This window comes from Ovis canadensis, chromosome 11 (assembly GCF_042477335.2).
Source record: "Ovis canadensis isolate MfBH-ARS-UI-01 breed Bighorn chromosome 11, ARS-UI_OviCan_v2, whole genome shotgun sequence".
Taxonomy (NCBI): Eukaryota; Metazoa; Chordata; class Mammalia; order Artiodactyla; family Bovidae; genus Ovis; species Ovis canadensis.
In genome coordinates, this window is record NC_091255.1 from 62,963,256 (window position 1) to 62,984,264 (window position 21,009).

General features: G+C 52.1%; 1 protein-coding gene across 1 annotated transcript in view; it reads right to left on the minus strand.

The window, feature by feature from the left end:
- Positions 1 to 21,009, minus strand: part of MGAT5B (alpha-1,6-mannosylglycoprotein 6-beta-N-acetylglucosaminyltransferase B) — a 67,835-nt gene that overhangs the window by 30,112 nt on the left and 16,714 nt on the right. The window contains exons 4-8 of the mRNA XM_069543892.1: positions 13,638 to 13,753; positions 13,068 to 13,141; positions 11,909 to 12,079; positions 11,027 to 11,191; positions 10,168 to 10,337 (exon numbers count right to left, since the gene is read on the minus strand). Coding sequence (XP_069399993.1) covers positions 10,168 to 10,337; positions 11,027 to 11,191; positions 11,909 to 12,079; positions 13,068 to 13,141; positions 13,638 to 13,753 — 696 coding nt within the window. The remainder of the gene's footprint in view (positions 1 to 10,167; positions 10,338 to 11,026; positions 11,192 to 11,908; positions 12,080 to 13,067; positions 13,142 to 13,637; positions 13,754 to 21,009) is intronic.

Sequence of the window (21,009 nt, forward strand, 5' to 3'; positions counted from 1 at the left end):
CCCTCTGGCTGTCCCCTGCCTCCTTCCCATTTATGTAACCATGCGCGTGAGTGCTGAGCAGGAATCCAGGCTCCTCTCGCCAAGCCAGGCTTTCCGTGAAGGCGGCTCTTGGGCCCAGGTGCAGGTTTGGATCACCAAGGTCTATTCTGGCTCCTGATGGCCAGGCTGGTCCCAGAGGGGCTGCCTCTTTGCTCTCGGGTGGGGCCTGCCATTGGGATGTTGATTTTCAGTTTTTCTGGGGATTCTCACATCCTAGGTGCTTTTTCTGTTCTATGCGTGCTGCGTGGCTAAGTTGCCTCAGTCGTGTCCGACTCTTTGCAACTCTATGGACCGTAGCCGACCAGGCTCCTCTGTCCACAGGATTCTCCAGGCAAGAATACTGGAGTGGGTTGCCATGCCCTCCTCCAGGGGATGTTCCCGACCCAGGGATTGAACCTGCATCTCCTGTCTTGGCAGGGAGGTTCTTTACCATCAGTGCTACCTGGGGAGCCCACAGACCTTTGTGGAGAAACAACCCATAGAGGAAACAAAGACAAGGTGAGACCCTGCTCTCAGCCACATTGGAACAAGCCTTGTGGGGGATGTGGGCTAAAGACACAGCCCTGGGGTGCCAGCCACCATGCGGGGATCTGAGTCCATTCCAGAACAGCCCAGGAAACAACAGTCTGGTTCCAAGAAAAGTTGTCTCTTTACCAGAGCCCTTTGACGATTTTGGGGAGGTTAGAAAGAGCACTAGGGGTTATTCGTACCATTCTGTCTTCTGCGAGCTTCACCGGGAATAGAAAAGTCCCAGGCCAACCCTGACCCCGACCTGAGCTGGGAGCAGCAGAGTTTTATCCCTCCCGTGGGGGGCATGTCAGTCTCCAGGAAGTTCATCCCACCATCTGCCTCCCTCCTCTCCTGCTGCCATGGGACAAGACCTTCTCCTGCTCAGGCTACCCCCTTTCCTTTATGAGAGCCCACGGCTCCTGAGGTTTGAGGGTGTACTGATGCGTTCCTCCCCTCCCCCAGAACAAACCTCACCTCCTTACTCTTCCTTCAAAAGCCTGCAGAAGCCAGCCCTCCTCTTCCTTTCTTCTCTGACTCCCCCCAAGTTCTCCCCAACCCACTGGGTTGCATGAACCTTTCCTAAGAGCCTGTGATTTCTTTTAAATCACTCTTCCCTTTCAACCTCCCAGCCCCAGCGTGGACGAGACCAAAGCTGGAAAAGGTACCTTGGCCACTACATCCGTGAGGTCAAAACTTAGGGGCCTTGATTAGCAAGAAACAAACTCCCACTCTTTGAGGCTTGGAGCAGCATGGAGTGGGAGGAGCAGGGAATCGTCTCTCTTGGATCCCCAGGAAGGATGAAGGCTGGGGACCAGGGAGGCTCTGGGCCCCCAGCAGCAGAGGTCTCCCACCTTCTGTGGTATCCAGCTGTGCTGAACATGATCCCACTTCACAGATTAAAAGGCCTCCTTGGACAAGGAGAAGGAAGGCAACAGAAAGGAGAAGCAGGAATTCTCTGGGGATCCAGTGGTTAGGACTCCTAACTTCCAGTGCAGGGGGCACAGTTTGATCCCTGGTCTGGGAGCTAAGATCCCACAAGCCACGTGGTGTGGCCAAAAACAAACAGAAGGGAGAGGGGAAGGAGTATTTTATTGTAAATTAGCCATTTGCCTCTCATGCCTCCTCTAGGAAGAGGTGGAGGAGAAAGAACCACTGTGTACAGGGTCTGCTAAGTGCCAAGCAGAAGCTGGACATGGCTCTTCCTCCCCTGTTCTAACTGAACAATCAAATATTTCAAGCATCCAGAAAGTTATAGAAAAAGTACGATGACATGATGGATATCTGCACTGACATTTCCCAGCCTCGTCAAGTCATCAGATTTCTGCCATATTCGGTTCAAGGGCTTTGGGGAAGGGTTAACACATTAGAAGTCCAGGGCAGCCTTCAGGATGTTCCAGTCTCGTTTACTCTCCTTACACCTCCTGCCCCCTCCACCTCACTCCCAGAAGATGCTCATTCCTCCTATATCAAAGATAAAATAAGGAGTTCCTTGTGACACAGTGGTAAGAATCCACTTGCCTGTGCAGGGGACATGGGTTCAATCCCTAGTCTGGGAAGATTCCAGTAGCCTGCGGACTAACTAGGCCAGTGAGCCACAACTACTGAAGCCTGCGCCCTGCAGCTACTGAGCCCACACGCTGCAACTACGGAAGCCCACGCATACTAGAACCCACGCTGTGCATCAGGAGAAGCCACTGAAATGAGAAGCCCAGGCTCCGCAACTAGAGAGCAGTCCCCGCTGGTTGCAACTATGGAAAGCCCACGCGCAGCCACGAAGACCCAAAGCATCCGGAACAAGAGAATGTTCTAAAAGATAAAATAAAAAGCATCAATGGGAAGGCCCCATCCCTGTAACCCCATTGGCAGCCCCACTACATCCTGCTCTCTTCCCCTTCCTCCTGGGGGCCACCCTCTGGGCCATGGTTCATGATAATATCTTTCCTCCTGGAGCTTCAACCACTCCCTTTTCTGGCTCCTTCACACCAGCATTTAAACATGCTCACAGGGACTTCCTAAAGCAAATCAGTCCTGAATATTCACTGGAAGGACTGAGGCTGAAGCTGAAACTCCAATACTTTGGCCACCTGATGCAAAGAACTGACTCCTTGGAAAAGACCCTGATGCTAGGAAAGACTGAAGGCAGGAGAAGGGGACGACAGAAGATGAGGTGGTTGGATGGCATCACTGACTCGATGGACATGAGTTTGAGTAAGCTCTGGGAGTTGGTGATGGACAGGGAAGCCTGGCATGCTGCAGTCCATGGAGTCACGACACGACTGAGCAACTTAACTGAACTGACAGGGACTTCCCTGGTGGTCCAGTGGCTGACTCTGAGCTCCCAATGCAGGGTACCTGGGTTCAATTCCTGGTCGGGGAACTAGATCCCACATGCTACAACCAAGTTAGCATGCCGCAACCAAGATCCAGTGCAGCCAAATAAGTAAATATTAAAAAACAAAAATCAAAAAACAACCCTGAGGCCTGCCGGGACTGGCAGCTTAGAGGGTTTACTGGCTTCAGCTTGGTCAAGCTGGGCTGAGTACAAAGGACAGGATGTGGTCCCTGCCTTCGTCATTCTCCAGGGACCCTCCCCAGTATTTCCCTTGAACAAACATTGAGCAAACAGAAAGGCCAAGAGATCAATTTCTACCAGGGCCGGTTCTTGACAGCCAAGAGTCTCCCCTCCTCACCCTCCTTATTTAAACATTCTCCTCTCAAGCTTTCATCATTTGCCAGTTAAGTCAACTAATTTTCTACTAAACCCAATTTCACTCATGGAGGGAGGAAGAGCTCAGTCATTTTTCCTCATGCCATGTACTATTAATGATGCTTGAAATTATGCAGATAAAATGGATGAGCACAGCTGATCCTGGGCAGGCGGGAAGGGGAAAGGCTTCATTTTAAAATGCCCACCATGAACCCAGACATCCCTGGGGACGTCTCAGATGCAGCCAACAGGGGCTCTGGCTTCATGTCTCCCGCCGCCGCATGTGCAGGGCACGGGCAGGACTACCTGACATCTCCGAGCTGCAGTCTGATCAGAGCCCGCTGTCCCCACGCACTGCCGCTGCCACCACTATCACCCCGGAAACATCTTGTGGAAGCAAAACCAGATGTGGATGCTGTGCACTGCCCCAAACATCACGCCAGCGCGTCGGTTAATTAAAACACCAAAACACAAGGAGCACAGAAAACGGGCTCATCTGTCCAGCCTCGTTGTCGAGTCAGTGACCAAGACATCTGCTGCGAACATCTGTGGATAAACTGCAACAAATGTACGGGCAGCGTCCTCATCCTGCTGCCTTCCCCACGCGGGGCATTTCGCTGGCCCAGGGAGACGTTTCTACGGCAGGAGCCGAGCCGTGACTCTCAGAATTCGGATTATCTGCACATCCTGCTGACCTATTTTCACAAGACCCTGGTGCCTCTTGTGTAGGATGGCTCCGCCAGGCTGGGAGACGAGATCCCCGGATGATCCCACCTCCCACAGAACCCACGGCAGCACCATGCCTGCATTCAGTGACCTCTCTGCCTGTGATCCCTTTCTAGGCTCAAACGGTCACCATCTTGTTACAGGTTGCCTTGTTGTCCCCCCACCAAACATATGTTGGAGTCCTAACCCCAGAACCTCAGAATGGGACCTTAGTTGGAGGTAGGATTCTTACAAAGGTGACCAAGTTGAAATGAGGTCATTAGTACAGGTCCTGATCTCATACGACTGGTCTCCTTATACTAAGCTGGACACTGAACCCAGACACACGCACAGAGAGCATGCCACGTGCAGAAGAAGGCAACGATGCAGCTGATGTTTCCACAAGCCAGCGAACACCAAAGGTCACCGACAACCAATAGAAGCTCAAAGCCTCCGAACCAACCAACCCTACCAACACCATGATCTCGGACTGCCAGCATCCGGAAGCGGGAGAACATCCGCTTCAGCTGTTTAAACCTCCCAACCTGTGGTAGTTCGTTACAGCAACTCTAGCAAACTAAATCACCTCTGTATGTTAACGTCCACTCAAGGAAAGGCCTGCGTGTATGTAGCATTCGGGTGGTACCGGCAGAGAATGAGTTTGGGGAGCTCATAGGCTAGGCCCAACCAGCAACTGTCACCATGAAAAAGAACATCCAAGAGAGGGCGCGGCATGAAGTATTGGGCTGGCCAAAAAGTTGATTCAGGATTTTCCATACAATGTTACAGAAAACCACCAAGGAACTGTTTGGCCAACCCAATACATTCCATGTCAGCAGGTTCGCACAATGTCCCAGGAAGGGTACAAGAGGCGCTACTACCCGGGCCACCTCTGGGGGTTACCTCCTTGGGCTGCCTCCTCCACTCAGCCCCTGCCCTGCAGCCAAGGGATAACACAGGTGCTTTCAAGTGTGCAAAGGCAGGCTCAGGAGGAATTCACACATCTTTTCACAAATCCTCTAAGGCGCTGAGCCCCTACCCCAGGCCTGTTCCTCAGTAACCATTCACACACTACAGTATCTTAACTGCATAGCTATCCTGCTAAACAGACTGGGAGGTGGAGGACGCGATGTCGAAAACCACAACCTCAACTTTTCTAATTCCCAACCATCACTGCTCATTAGATCATAGATCACCCGGGGAAGCTTTGAAACCTTGACACTCGGCTCCACCCCAGACCAATTAAATCAGAGACACCAAAACACCCGAAGGCCAGTAAGTTTCCAAGGCAGTTCCACTACAGCCAGGGTTCAGAATTCCTAGCTGAAATGAATTTCAACACAGCGGAGGCTGTTAATTTTATAGACATAACTGTACTATGTCTCCTGGGGAAGGAGGTTTTCTTTTTTTAATTTTTATTCTTTCAGTTATCTTAAATTGTACCTGGTATCAGATTTAGAAAAAACCTTCCTGAGACTGTTCCCTCAGGTGGCCAAGCTGTTTACACAATTCTGCCCCATCTGAGCAAGAGCCTTTGTGGCAGCTACACCCCACAGGGTGCCCAGGGCAGAGCTGTCTGGGCATTGCCTTGGGCCTGCCAGCTTAGCAAACTGCAAAGTGGAGATGGGGTGACCTCTGTCTAGAGCTCCTACTCCAGGGAGTTTCAGATCTGCATGGGCGACACATTGGTGGATGTGGAAAATATGGATCCTCTGTGGGGGTTGTGTGCATGGGGGTGTACTTGTGTGCATGGATATGCACAAGTGTGCCATGGGCTGAATATCATACGTATGGGTATGTGTATGTCCATGTGCAAGGGTGTGTGTTTGCAAGTGTGTGGAGGCATGCATCTTCACACAGGGGTGCGCATACATACAAGGGTATACCTATGTGGTTGTGCACAGGGGCATGCGTGCATGCGTGAGGATGCACATGTGCAGTGAAAGAAATGGCAGCAGGGGTCTATTTCAGGTGTATTTCACAAGAGCCTCACTTTTGGGACTGCCCAAGTGCAGTGACCCCCATCTTCACTGCTCTGGCCCTGTGATGGACATCAGCAACCTCACTGATCACAGGCTCAGCGGGCCCCAGTGAGTGGCCAGAGGAAGAGGAAGTACTCTGGGAAGGTAAGGACTCAGGGTCGAGGTTGGAAGAGGAGACATCCCAGCAGGGGCTGAAAAGAACAACCAGGTTAAAAGCCCTGCCTCTTGGGCTTCCCTGGTGGCTCAGTGGTAAAGAAGCCACATGCCAGTGCAGGAGACGTGTGCTCAATCCCTGGCCTGGGAAGAACCCACATACCACAGAGCAACTAAGCCCACGAGCCAGGACTATTGAGCCTGCACTCTAGAGCCTGTGTGTCACAACCACTGAGCCCACATGCCACAGTGATTGAAGCCTGGGCACCCTAGAGCCCATGCTCCGTAACAAGAAAAACTACCACGGTGAGAAGCCCATGCATTGCAACGAGAGAGTAGCCCCTGCTCACTGCAACTAGAGAAAGCCCATGTGCAGCAAGGAAGACCCAGCACAGCCAAAACTAAATAATAAAACAAACGAATAAAATGTTTTTTTAAATTTCTGCTTCTTAGGGAGACTTGTCAAATAGCTGCTCTCTCACGCAAAGATGGCTCTCTAAGTGTGATGTTGGGCTGTCACCATGCAGGGAGCCTTCCCATTCCCCGAGGGAGCAGTTAGGAAAGGAAGTTCTCACTTCCTTGGCCCCAGAAGATGCACAGTCAGAAGGGAAGAGTCCAGCTAATGCTGATAAACATGAATTCATCTAACCTAGAGGTGGAGCCAGGTGCTGGTGGTGTTGATAGAAGGATGCTCCACACTTGCAGGGGACTTGTGTATGGCAGAGCCTGAGATGCAGGCTCTGGACAGTCCCCACCCCCAGGATTCTTCCCACTGCATCTTGGGGTTTCTGGTGACCTGGGGACAAGGGTCCCCAAACCCTTGTTTACTGCTCTGCCTGAGGCAGGTCTGGCTTCCCACAGCACTGGCTGTGCCATCCTAAGTCGTCTGAGATTTCTCTGACTTCCTGCACCTTGGGTCCCTTTTCTCTTTCCTCTTCCTCTTCCCTCGTCCCATCTGAGTTTCCCGTAGGAAGCTTTGAGGCCAGGAAGAGATGCCTCTTTTCACTACTTGCAAATGTCAGCTGCTTCTGCAGTGTTCTGCTCCACAGTGTAGATGTGTCTCCCCAGCTCTCTGTTCAGAGGGAACAGGGGCGGGCACAGCACAGTGAGCAGCAGTGTGTGCTGGCGGGCAGCAAGAGGGCACACCCAGCTCTGAAGTGGCCCGCACAATGGGAACAGCTTGTCTGACAACAAGATGCCACAGGGTGAGAGCCAGCATGGGGGACATGCGGCTGGTTCCTGCTCCCATCCCTGGGTAGCTAGTTTGACAGTTCAGCACCAGCCTCCGGGACAGCTCCCAACCTAGCTCATTCCCACTCAGGTGAAACCAGGCGGGGCGAAGCTGCTGTTTCCAAGTAGCACCTCCTCCCCCAGAACTCGCTGCTCCTGACCTGGGATGTGTTTCCAAATGCTGCCACAACCATGCAGCCCCTTTGTCAGGCCCTGTCACGTTCTCCCCCTACGGAGCAGACCATCTTCCACATCCACACTTACATGCGCTGTTCCTCTCTGAAGACACTTTCCATCTTTCCTAAGCCTACTGGAGACAAGCACATCAACTTAAAAAAGGATGATTCTAGAGGGATGAATTTCAAGCCACTAGAGGGATGAATTTCAAGCCACGGTGATGAAAACCTTCAGACTACTAGGTCATTTGGTAGCCTCACAGCACACCCCAGTCTCAGCCTCCTTCTCCCCTGACCCTCTCTGACAACCTGAGTCACTGGCAGACTCTGAGTCACTCACTCTGAGTAGCTGCCCAAGGCCAGTGCTCCCTGGGCCCTGTCAACCAAGTATTGTCGATGGCTTGGTCCCCGCCAGCATCCTCCTCTCTCCATCGCTTCTCTGCTACAAAGCATCAGCATTTGTGGCCAGGACAAAATGCCCATTAAAAAAAGAAAAGAGAGAGAGACATCTAGAACTAACAGACCATCCAGGTGGTGGTCAGGCTCTAGACAGGAATTACATTTTTAAACCACCTGTGAGTAAGTTCATGGGCTGATGAAGAAAATTCAGTTTGCAGGCAAACAGTTTGGGGGCCTTCCTTAGTCATGCGCTTAGTCATTCAGCTGTGTCCAACTCTTTGTGACCCCATGGACAGCAGCCCTTCAGGTTCCTCTGTCCATGGGATTTTTCAGGCAAGAATACTGGAGCAGGTTGCCATTTCCTCCTCCAGGGGATCTTCCCAACCCAGGGATTGAACCCGCATCTCTTGTGTCTCCTGCATTGCCAGGTAGATTCTTAACCAGTGAGCCACCTGAGAAGTCTCCTTAGTTAGACTCTGGGACAAATTAGGACAGTCTCATTTCAATGCCAGTGAAAGGAATAGAAATTCACCCAGCACTAAATCTCAAGCCATAGAGAAAATGTTTTGATAACTTTGAATATATTAAAATTGAGACCTTTTGTTCCTTAAAAAAAAAGACATAAAGAAATTAACAAAGACAAGCCACAAATTAGATTGGGAGATTTTAAAACACATATAACTTACACAGGATTTATACCTATAATATATAAAGAACTCCTACAACTCAATAAGGAAAAGATAAACAGGAAAGCAGAAAAGTGACCAATGACATGAATGGGTGTCTCATCAAGAGGAAATAAGGAGAGCCAAGCATATGACTAACTGCTCAGCCTTGTCAGTTGTCAAGGAATGAAAGTTAAGACTGTAACAAGATATCACAATACCACTCCACACCCCCAGTGAGAAAGCCCAATAACACCAAGTGTGGGGAAGAATGCGGCCCCCTGGAAACCTACACATGGAAAGACTTGACTGGTGCAGTCACTTAGGAAAACAACTGGCATTTTCTTGCCAGACTGAATTTTTAGACACCCTAAGTCCCAGCAATTGTGCACCTAAGTCTATACCAAAGAAAAAACTCAGTCTATACCCAAGAGAAACTCTGACCCAGGGATACCAGGTAACATGTACTGAAGTGTCCACCACAGATAGTATCATTCACAATAACTTGTAAAAACATGGGGAAATGTCTACAGATAGGAAAAATTGATAAATAATTGTGGTATATTCACATAATGGAATATTATACAGCAGCAAACATGAATGGCATAGAGCTACAGGCAGCAACATGGAGGAATCTTGGAAATCTAATAATGAGAGAAGAAAACAAATCTTGGAGGCTACAATCAGTAGGGAAAATTTTTACAAACCTCAAATTAAACCAAAATAAAAACTAAATCATATATTGTTTATTGATACATGAATTTGTAAAACAACAACAACAAAAAAGGAACAAATTTATTTCTTAAAGCAAAAGAATGATAAACACAAAATCCAAGTTCCAGGTTTCCTCCAGGGCTGGGTAAGGTTGAGGGGAGAGGGATGGGTGAGAGAAACCCCCAGGTGAACACAAGAGTCCTGGTAATGTTCTCATTCTGCAGCTGGGTGGCAGAAGCATAGATCACTTCATTCTTATGCTTTGTGACACGGTACATATATTTTTGCACGTATCAAATATCATATAATAGATATTGGTAGATAAAATAAGAAATATCTTACATATTTCTATACCCCACAAATATAGTGCTTAAAAATGAGCCTAATCACACAAACACACACACAATCCTATCCCCTCTAACCATCAATCTCCCACCTCAAGCAGCATCAGAGGGGCCCAGGAAAGGCAAGCACTGGAAGGGGTAGGCATCACTGGCCCACCTCCCTCCATCCCCAGGTCTTCCTGGCCCCCACGAAGAAGCCCAGCCCCAGAAGAGGACCGCTGAGGCTGCAAAAAGTCACCCAGGATGGGAGCAGCAGGGACCCTATCTGATGACGTGGCTTGGTTCCACAAACCAGTATCTGTCAGCCCCTAAGCACATATCACAGGGCTCCCCTTAAGTCCGAGACAGAGAATAGGACCCTGTTTGAACAGCACTGAGCAAATACGCTCCCTGGTGCGTCCCCCAGAATGACGGGGGTCAGCGCTGAGACGTGAAGGCGGGAGGCAGACTGAGCAGGCGGAGAAAGCTATGGGGAATGTCGCCATCTGGCAGTAGCTGGGCTCTTGGGGACAGGCTCCCCTTCTTCACCTCCCCCGCACTCACCTCTGCAGCTCCTTCAGGGACACTGTGATCCGGAGGCCGTGGCCCAGGACATAGAGAGCAGCCAGGATGTCTGCCCACTGCACCATCTCCCCCAGAGGCCCGCCCTTCAGCACCCGAGGGCTGAACACGTCCCCAGACTCCTCCGTCAGGAAGCCGATGTGGACGAGGATCTGGTGGGGTCGGGGGTGGGGGGACACAGAGGGTCAGCTTGGAGGAGCAGCAGCCCCTGGCCCGGCCACCCCCAGGGAGACCCAGCCAGCGGAAGACATGGGCTCCCTCCCGGCTGTGCTTTCTGGCGCCAGGGCACAGTGAAGGGACCAAGCGGCAGGGTGACCTCGCTGGAGACATAGGTGAACAGGACGGTCACATCCTGCCCTCAAGGCGCTTATGTTCCAGATGAAAGAGGCAGACAACAGTAAACACAGACAAGAGATAATTCATGAAATGACAAGGGCTCTGAAAGAAATAAATAGGGTGAATGAGAAAGTCAGGTAAGTATTTATTGCATGGATGGATGGATGGACAGACAGATGGAGGAAGCAACGAGCTGAGGAACTCCCCCAAACAGGCAACATTATCCCCAACATTCCAGGCAAATGACATGACTTTTCTGCCTGACAAGGACAAGATGCCCACAGAATGTAGGACTCCTAAAGGGGAGAGGGTGTCACTCTGCCCCAAGCTTGAAAAGGGTCAACCAACACACGCATCTATCCTGACTCTGCCGCTGCACCACCCCAGCTCAAATTCAAATAAACACAATACAAGTCTTTTAAGGGTAGACCCAGGGTCCCCTTGGCAGCCTGAGGCCTCGGCTCACTAAGCTCAGCTCCTTGAATGCACTGGGAAGATGAGGTACCTGCTTCTGGTCCCTCCGGACAGCCCCCAGTTTCTGTGCTAGGCGCTGGGCGGCCAGTACCCACTGGGCCGTGAACCGCTTGGTGCGTTTCTTCATGAAGATTAGTGATTCCTTCCCGCTGCCCATCAGCTCCAGGAGGTGGGACAGATTGCTCCGGAAAACTGCCTGGAGGGGGCGGTCCAGACCTCAGTTCTCTAACTTCCGGCCAGCAGCTACACCACCACCATCACCCGCCACCCAGGGCATCTTCCCTGTGAGGCTGGGTCTGTTCTAGCTCCTCCCACTTTTCTAAGAGTCATGAGCCCCGCTCTCATTCCCCCAACATTCACTCCCCAGCCGCGTTGGTCTGTCCCAGCCCAGCTCCAGTCAGCCACCGGTCCTGGGCCCTTCAGGAGGGGGTCAGCTGTGACCTGTTCCCAGGATCCCAGCTCTGACAAGGAGGCAGTGAGGTCGTGGTCAGAGCCGGGGCTCCAAGGGCAGAGAAGCCAGGCTGCCTTTCAGTGGAGCCAGAGTATCTGTATGCCTTAACGAAGTTAACTCAGCTCTCCAGACCTCAGATCTGTCATCTGTTAAATAAGACTGTGTAAGGACTGCTGCGAGATTTAAGTACAAATAAAGTGTCTGGCACACAGGAAGCCTTCAATGAGTGACAGCTATTATTACTATTATTCCAGTCCATTAAGGGAGGTGCCTCCAGGGCCCCAGCCTGCCCCTCAAGTAGTTTCAGCTTCGCAACATCCCGCAGGAGTTGGGACGGGCATCCGCAGGCTGGCAGGCCGGGACCAGCCCACCCACCAGGCAGGGCCAGCTGGCCTTATCTTACCCAGGGGCAAAGTGTCCCCTGCTGTCCCCAAGCATAACCCAGCCACCTCCCACGCCTACCTGGACCTTGGGGAGGGGCTTGGGAGCCCTCCGGGTGGCCGTCTGGTTCCTCCAGGGCAGCGGGGGGCAGAACCACTCGACCTCACTGAGGTAGATGAGGAAGGAGCACTCGGTCCCATCCACCCCGAAGAAGGCGTAGCAAGGGTCAGAGGTCCAACGGGCGCGCATCCACTGTGGAGAGGGCCAGCCTGCACCAGGGGGCCAGCACAGTCCCTCGTGTGCCCTCGGGGCCCCCTTGTGTGCCTGTCCTTGGGGACCCCGAGGTCCCCCAGGAGAGGGTCCCTGGAGCCCATCCTAAAGGTGCAGCAAGGCCAGAAGCAAAGAGAGACTGGACCAGGGTCCTAGGACCTAGCCCTGTGTCTCAGCCACTGAGAAACTCAGGGAAGGCCAGACTGGACCACCACCCCCCAGGCCCAGAAAGAGAAGGACCCGGCAGGAATGAGGCCAGGTCAGGACACATGCGGTCAAACAGCGGAGGCGCAGCAGCTGCAGGCCTGGCAGGCCCCCATCATTTCTGTTGGTTGTGTTCTCCATCCACAACCAAGAGTCGGGTTCAGCTGATGCCAAGGTCAGGGGGCAGGGCTGCAACCAGGCCAGGACTCATCCACAGTGGCCCCCACGTGGTCCCCAAGAAGGGGTCTGCAGTGCCACTGTGCCCCACTCAGGGATTTCAGCACCAGTGAGGGGCTGGCTTTTATGCCTGTGAACTGGCTCCCCAGATAGACAGACTCCATGCAACTGGGGGTGGTTGTGGGGGGGGTTGCTCTGGGCAGGGGGGATGGATTCTCTCAGTCCAGCTGGGCTAGAAAGGATGGGGAGAGAGAATGAGGTCCACTCCTTGTGTGAAATTGTTGGGAATCAGACTGCTGGGGGTGGCATATGTATATTTTATAGCTTGTCTGCTGTAAGACAGTACTAAAAACCCCAAAACATGACCCGTTCTGGGAAATTCAGTTGGTGCGCCAGGTAGAGAAGCAGTTCCTCTGGGGCTGGCCTCTGCTAGCTAGTGGCAGTGTGAGGGTCTGGAGCCCGGGCAGAGAGCCCCTTGGTGGTGGATATTGCTGCTAGCAGAGCCCCAGAGCTAATCTTGGCCATAGCCCCTGCGGAGGGGCCTGCTTCTCCTGGTCACCCCACCCCAATCCTCAGCCCCAAGCCTCACCTCCACCTTCCCTGAACAGTCAGGGAACTTGGGGTCACTGGGCGCCTCACACTGGTCCCGCCGGCCTTCAGACACTGCAGGGAGAGAAGGCCAGCTTGCTGAGGACCTGGGTCAGGGAAGGAGTCCGGCAGAGAAACCACAAGGCGGGTGGGAAGGGGAAGCGTGGGCACACATACTGCCCTTGACCTGAGTTTTCTTCCCTGAAAGGCCACCATCCAGGGGTGGCCTGGGCCTGAGTTGCCCCCTCTGCCACCATGCCCACCCTCCTTAGGCATTCAGGCTAATGAGGAGCTGGCCTGAATGCTTAAAGACCAGTTCTCTGGAGGGGCAGACCTCAGGCACACATCTGAATGTACTCCCGACTTCTTGAGAGGGGCTTCCCAGCCTGATGCTCCCCACATCAGAGGAAAGGAGGGGTCACCCAGGGATGGTGGGGTCACCCCACTGAGAGCCTGAGGCAGGACCCCCTAGGAGTCAGAGGAGCTGCTGTGGGGAGAAATCAGGCCCCACCCCAGACTCCCACCACCCTGTACTCTGTCCTGGAGGTCTCAAGGCGGCCCCGGCCCCCACCCTTGCTGTGCAGGAGCAGGCTGTGGCGCAGGATCTGGTCCACCTTCACAGCAATGTCCGAGACGTTCTGGGCGATGGCCTGGATCCGCTCCATGAGGCCAGTCCCGGCAGGGAGCCTAAGAGGGAGAAGCCAGGGTGAGCCTGTGGAGATGCCATCCCAGGGGGCAGAGGGAGGAGGGCCCAGCCTTCCTGCAAAGGACTGCAGGGCCCCCAGCACCCAAACGCCAGCCTGTGCTGAACGGAAATGCAGCAACCGATAGTCAGGCCAGGAAATGGAGCCACTGCTGTCTCAGCCTGGGTCGATGGAGCTCGCTAACTAACCATCAACATGCCCACCTGGCACACCTCTGGGAAAACCCACGCCTGCAGGTGCCAGGCCAAGGTCAGCGCTTGGGCTGACATGGGGAGAGGAATTCCCTTCAGGATCCTGGACAGGATGTGTTTGGGTACCCCCAGGTGATGGAGGCCCTTTTCCTGGGCTCAGCTGGCCACCTTGAATCTTTTTCTCTATTTTTCTCCCAGGGGGAGGGCTGTATCTTGCCAAAATAAATTCCACACAAAGTAGCCTGGGGACTTACCAACTATTAAAACCTCTAGTAAAATTATTGCTGGATTCCCAAGAATGAATTCTCCCAGGACCCTAAACGAGTTCACTGCCACAACATCACAGGCCTCCGACTCACCATCAACACGGGCACTGCCTTAATTTTTGGAGAATTTATTCCCTGGTGTTGATCACCACTCCTCTCTAGAGGAGTTTATTAGATATCAGATGCAGTATTTATTTCACAGCAAAAAGTTCTATTGAGACAGATTCCACTCGGCTGGCACGCGGGGCTCACAGCAAGGAGGGCTCTGGGGGCCCCCCTCCAGAAGGCCGCTTCCTTTTTTCTGAAGACAGTAATTCCATTCCCTTTGATTTTCACCACCTCCTCTGGCTTTGCAGGCCAAGTTTAAGCTCCGTTTATCCCTTTACAAGGACTGGGTCTTCCTTGCCGCACATAATAAGAACTACACGAAGGAGGATTTTTCCAAGCTGGGCTCCTCTGGGATCTTCAAACCCCCACCTTCCACCGGAAAAGGCACAGTGCTGCCCCTCCTACCCGCCCCCTTAGGCCACCCTCCCCCCACCGATTTCCTTTTTTAAAACGTTGGCTGTGCTGGGTCCTCACTGCGAAGCGCAGGCTCAGGAGTTGTGGTGCTCAGGCTTCTTTGGTTGTGGTGTGTGTGCTTAGTTGCCCCTTGACATTTGGAATCTTAGTTCCCCAGCCAGGGGTCAAACCCACGTCCCCTGCATTGGAAAGCGGACTCTTTTTTTTGGGGGGGGGGGCTGTGTTGGGTCTTCACTGCTACGTGGCTTTTCTCTAGTTGCAGCACGTGGGGCTATTCTCTAGTTCGTGCGCTTGGACTTCTCACTACGGCGGCTTCTCTTCTTGCAGGGCACGGGCTCGAGGGCGTGCGGGGTTCAGCAGCTGCCGTTCCTGGGCTCCAGAGCACAGGCTCAGTAGTCGTGGCGCTCGGGCTTAGTTGCTCTGCGGCTCGTGGGATCTTCCCGGCCAGGGACAAAACCTGTGCCTCCTGTATTGGCAGGCGGATTCTTAACCAGTGGATCACCAGGGAAGCCCTGGGAGGCGGATTCTTAACCACTGGATCACCAGGGAAGTCCTCCCTGCTCCACTTTAAGGAGAGGAAGGGCGTGGGGACAAAAGGCACAGGCGGCAGGAAGCGGGGGAGATGAGCCCTCCACACACACCTGTGCACACACATGTACACCGTGTGCACATACGTACACAGGCAGCCCAGTCCACGCTCTCCAAACCCTCCTGGAAAATGGCATAGCCTTTCATTCACTTCTGGCGGCTGCTGTAACGAATGACCACAGACTGGGGGCTTCTCTCACGCCCTGGGCACCAGAAGTCTGCAGTCAAGGTGTCAGCAGGCTTGCTTCCCCCTGGAGGCTCTGGGGGAACACCTGCCCTAGCTTCTGGGGTGCCAGCGGTGGTCTGTCTCTGTCTGTCCTCTGCCACCTTCTGTGTGCGTCCAGAGTTCCTCTTCTTAAAGGAACACCAGGCACTGGATTAGGGCCCACCCTGATCCAGTATGACCTCATCTTAATTTGACTGCATCTACCAAAACCCTATTTTTGAACAAGATCATATTCATAGGTACCATATCCACAGGCCCAGCCTTTATCCTGCTGCTTCTTTCATGGGAGATGAAGAGCAGATGGGGGAGTGGGGAGCCTTTGACTCCTCGTGCTTCTGGGTCCACATTATTTGGAGACTTATTGGAGGGCTTCCCAGGTGGCATCAGTGGTAAAGAACCCTCCTGCCAATGCAGGAGACATACGAGACATGGGTTCAATCCCTGGATCGAGAAGATCCTCTGGAGGAGGGCATGGCAACCCAGTCCAGTATTCTTTGCCTGGAGAATCCCATGGACAGAGGAACCTGGCAAGCTACAGTTCATGGGGTCACAAAGAATCAAACACAACTGAAGTGACTTAGCATGCAGGCATTGGACTGAGAAAGAACCTCAGAGTCAGAGGTCCTGGATTCAAATCCTGGTTCCACTGGAGAGCTGTGTGACTTTGGGCAAGTAACCTAACCTCTCTGAGCCGTAGGGTTAGCTCATATAAAGTCTGAATAATTTTAGCTCCCTCACAGAGTGATGAACTGCAAGGATTAGACATGAAGTTGACTGTCAAGGGCTCAGTATACAGTAAGTGCTCAATAAATGCTTGAGACGCTCCCACTCCCTACCTCCAGGAGTCACCCCATCCTTGAGAGGAAGTCTCATAAGTTTAACTACAGAGCAAAGTACTTCACTTTTGGGGAGATTCAGCAATTTTCATACGATAAGCATTTTTTTTTTTGCATAAAACATATCACCAGCCTGGGCTTTAAAACAGCGCAGATGGCATCTGTCTGATTTAACAAGTTCAACTTGTTCAAAACAGAATTACTTGGCGTCACTATTATTATACTGGACTTAGCATTTGCACAGCACTTTCTATTTTCAAATAATATAGGATTAGGCTTCTTTCCCTGGGAAGTTTTTTTTTTTAATGACAACAAAAGTAGATGTTGTGAGACTTCAAACCACAGCACATCTGTGACCTGGGAAAAGCTTCCGTGGAAAAGAAAAGGCGGGGGGTGGATTGGGGACAAAGTATACGGCTGCCCACCGCTGACAGTGTTGTCACTGTGGGATTGGGGTGGTGGCAGGGCTGGCTTCTCCATCAGGCCAGGGTGGTGCACTGTCAGGGCCCACAGTGCTTTTAGGGGTCCACAAAAATGTTTCCATTCCCCTAAACATCAGGAAAAAATTGTAGGTCAGGAAAAGATTTTAATATGTAATGTTACTATAAGTATCTTTATGCCAATGCAGTCATAAAATATAATTTTGCTATTGGTTAAATATGCTCAGGCATAAGTGGCTTCCTGGAGCCAGCTGCCCTCCAACGCTGACCCTGGTGCTGCCAACCTCTGAGCACTGGCCCAGGGTCCCTTGAAGAAGCAACCAACACCACAGGCCACCTACCGATCTCAGGACCCTCTGCCCCTCCACCACCCAGAGCCAGGAGGCAGAGGCCAGAACGGAGCAGGGAACTCTGGCTCCAGCCGGCAGCCACTTCCCCCCAGGACACCGGCTCCAGGCATCACCTCCCATCAGGCCAGGTCCCCAGAAGGCCCCCTTGAGCCTTGGCCCCTCCTCCCGGACTCATGAGGCCATTACTGATTCCAGTTCTCAGTCCCCTGGCCTCAGCACAAGCGCTCCAGGAAGCCGCAGGAAGGAGGTTTAATCTTGAGTTCCACCCATGATTTATGAGGGTTGCATTCAATTAATGAGATATTGATTTCTGCGCAGCTGGCCAGCGTGCTTGCTGGGAGTTGTTATTTTATTATAAAACTGATTGCTTTCCTTTTAAAACAGAGAGACCCGCGTTCACAGGTGCCTGAAGACACATGTACCAAGATACAAACGCTGCAGCAGCAGCGCGAGCGCCGCGAACAGGAGACGGGTTCTCTCCAGGCGTGTCTCTCTGTCTACCTCTCACACACACCACACAGAACGCAGGAAACCCCCAGCCCTGATGTCCAGTCTTCCCTGCATTTTTTTACTGCTCTCCTCCTCTGCTCACCCCTCTTCACTCCCATCAGAGGTCTGATGCCATCAGAGTGCTCCCAGCGCGTGATCAAGGACCCGCCTGCCCCTCCCTGGTTAACGGCAGAGAGGACTCCTTCTCTCCTGCCCTGAGAAATACATACATACATACATGCACATGTATGTATCAGAAAGACAGGATAGCTAGATGATAGATAGACAGATAGAGAGTCTTCCCAATGTTGATAGGGACAGAGCTGGAGTTGGGATAGACAGATAAGAGAGTCTTCCCAATGTTGATAGGGACAGAGCTGGAGTTGGGATAGACAGATAAGAGAGTCTTCCCAGTGTTGATAGGGACAGAGCTGGAGTTGGGCGGTAGTTTCATCACTTGGGGAAGGGACTGGTACCCCATGGGTGGGGCAAAGCCAGGCTGTGGGGAACAGAGTCCCCATCCCCACCCCAGAGCCCAGTGTTTCCCTGGAGGATTTTCTTTTCTAACATCTCATATGTCTTACTTAGGGCTTCCCAAGCTGGCACTAGTGGTAAAGAACCCACCTGCCAGTGCAGGAGATGTGAGAGACACGGGTTCGATCCCTGGATCGGGAAGACCCCCTAGAGGAGGGCATGGCAACCCACTTCAGAATTCTTGCCTGGAGAACCCCATGGACAGAGGAGCCTGGCGGGCTACAGTCCACGGGGTCGCAAGAGTCAGACAGGACTGAAGCGACTCAATACACACGTTTATTTCAAACACACTGATATCCCGCTATACATGCCTTGCTTCTTGCCTCTTTTACTTAGACTGTGTGATGAGTAAAAACATTGCCAGCCATTAAATATTTTAAATGTAATTTTAGTGGTTACATTTTATTCCATCATGTGTGTCCATACCGTATTGACCTTTTCCCCACTGATTTCTTTTTTAATATTTACTTTTATTTCTTTTATTTATTTGGCTGGGCCAGGTCTTAATTGCAGCAGGCAGGATCTTTAGCTGCAGCCTGCAGGGTCTAGTTTCCCCGACCAGGGATCAAACCCTGGGTCCCCTGCATTGGGAGCTCGCGGAGTCTTAAGCACTGAACCACCAGGGAAATCCCAATAGTAGGACTCAGAAGAATCTTAAAAGTACATGCGTCTATTTGGCTGCATCCTTAGTGATAAAAATCTTATAATTAAAACATATTTCCAGGTTTGATAAGTTAAATAGTTCCTTAAGCGTGGGATTGTTATCAATAATGAAGGAGAATTATTTGTTCTGTTACATGTTCTTTTGCCTCAAATTCTGCTTTGTTTGGTATAAATATTGCCATCTTCACTTTCTTTCCGTTTGTGTGTCCTGGATACATTTCCTTTTATTTTTAATTTCTGAGTCACTGGTTTTGAGGCCTGTCTTACAAATGGCATACAGTGGGATGCTGAGAACCTTTGTCCCTATTAGGGATGTTTAACCCTTCACATTTATGTCACATTTGACAGATGTCTGCCCTGGAGTGACTTTCTCAACCAGTCACCAACATCTCCCCCCACCCCCGTATCAGTCCAGCTTCCCCCAGCCCAGAGGCCACACTCCCAGATCTGTCGTGTTAGGAAGGGGCTAATCCAGAGGCTGGACCCAACACAGGGCCTGTGAGAAGTGGGGCATGTCCTTTAAAACTGCGCCCCAAGTCATCTTAACTGGTCGTGTGTCCCCTGTCCTACACCCCACCTCCACACACAGAAGCTACACTCCTGGCACTTGGCCCCTCCAGCACAGAGACGGCCGAGAATGTCTAGAAGCTTTTCATTATTATTATTAATTTACTTATTTATTTGGCTGCACCGGGTCTTAGTGATGGCGTACAGGATCTTTGATCTTGATCTTCACTGAGGTATGCGGGATCTTTAGTAGTGGCGTGTGGGATCTAGCTCTCTGACCAGGGATGGAACCTGGGCTCCCTGCTTCAGGAACCCAGAGGCTTAGCCCCTGGATGACCAGGGAAGTCCTCAGGAGCATTTTTGAGTTTCTAAATAAAGCTTTAAAAAAATTGGGGGAGAAAAAAAATAAAACTTCAACTCCTTACTCACAGATGATAATTCTGATGGATCTTCCTTCCTGCTATCCCTTCCCCACAGGGAGGGGTTGCTGGCTCCCTCCTCCTAAGGAGTTCTGACACTCTTTGAGGACAAGAACTCTGACTTCCGCCTTCTGGGTTTCCTCCATCCATTCCTGACACCCCAGCCCGGAGCCTGCACCCAGTAGGCACTCGACAAATACAGACTGGCTCGAATACAGACAGCCTGAAATCTCAGCTGTCTTTGCCACTGCAGAGAGGCCTTGTAGAAAATTCAGAGATCACTATTTGGTTTTAGGATACATAATACGATGCCATTTGCAATAAATCGGCAAATAAACCTGAATTGTGTTTTCCTGGGCTGAATAAAGTGAATTTGCTTTTCCTAAGGATATACCAGCCGTGAGTGGGAGGCACAGCCGAGAAGCTTCCAAAGGGCAGAAGAGGGGCAGTGGAGGTTGTTCTTTTTGAAGCCACAGATAATTGCAAAATGAGAAATCCAAGTGCAGATAACTGAGAGTTTGCTGGAAACACAGAGGCAACAGGGTTCTCACCTGCCAGCTCCATGCTGGACAGGCCGGAGTGGGGTCAGGGTGGGGAGAGGACTGCAGTGTTCATGCCCATGGGAAGGGTGAGCAGGCAGCCTCCGTGTGCCCTGGACACACCCACCGCTTCGCTCCCTGAAGCCAGAAGCAATAGTGTCCCTGAAATTTATGGCTCTGCCTGTGGGGTTTGATGGGCTCTGCTGGTCATGATGGATTGTTGCTATTTCCTGGGATGAAGCTGGAGCGGGTGGAGATGAAGGGCAGAGCAGGGGAGGGAGGGGGGGCTGGGACGGGAAGAAACGGGAGAGACACTAGTGTGCTGGCGGTAGCGTTCCCGGCCCAGGAGGCAGGCCCAGCAGCCCAGGAGCACTTGGCTCTCTGCTCTCACCCTAGTGAACAGACCAGTGTGGACAGAGGCTGCTGGATCTGCAGCCTGGGCAGGGGGGAGCACAGCTGGGAAAGTGGAAAGGATGAGAGGTGGGGCAAGGGGCTAAATCAGAGCGGACACAGCAGCAGCAGAGAGGGTCACCCTGTGCACACAGAGAAGAAGCAGCCTCAGACCCCAGGGGGAGTCCAGGGGTGCCCAGCACCTTTGCCTCCATCTCCCGTCTCTGCCCCCTGGAGGAGGGCATGCCAACCCACTCCAGTATTCTTGCCTGGAGAATC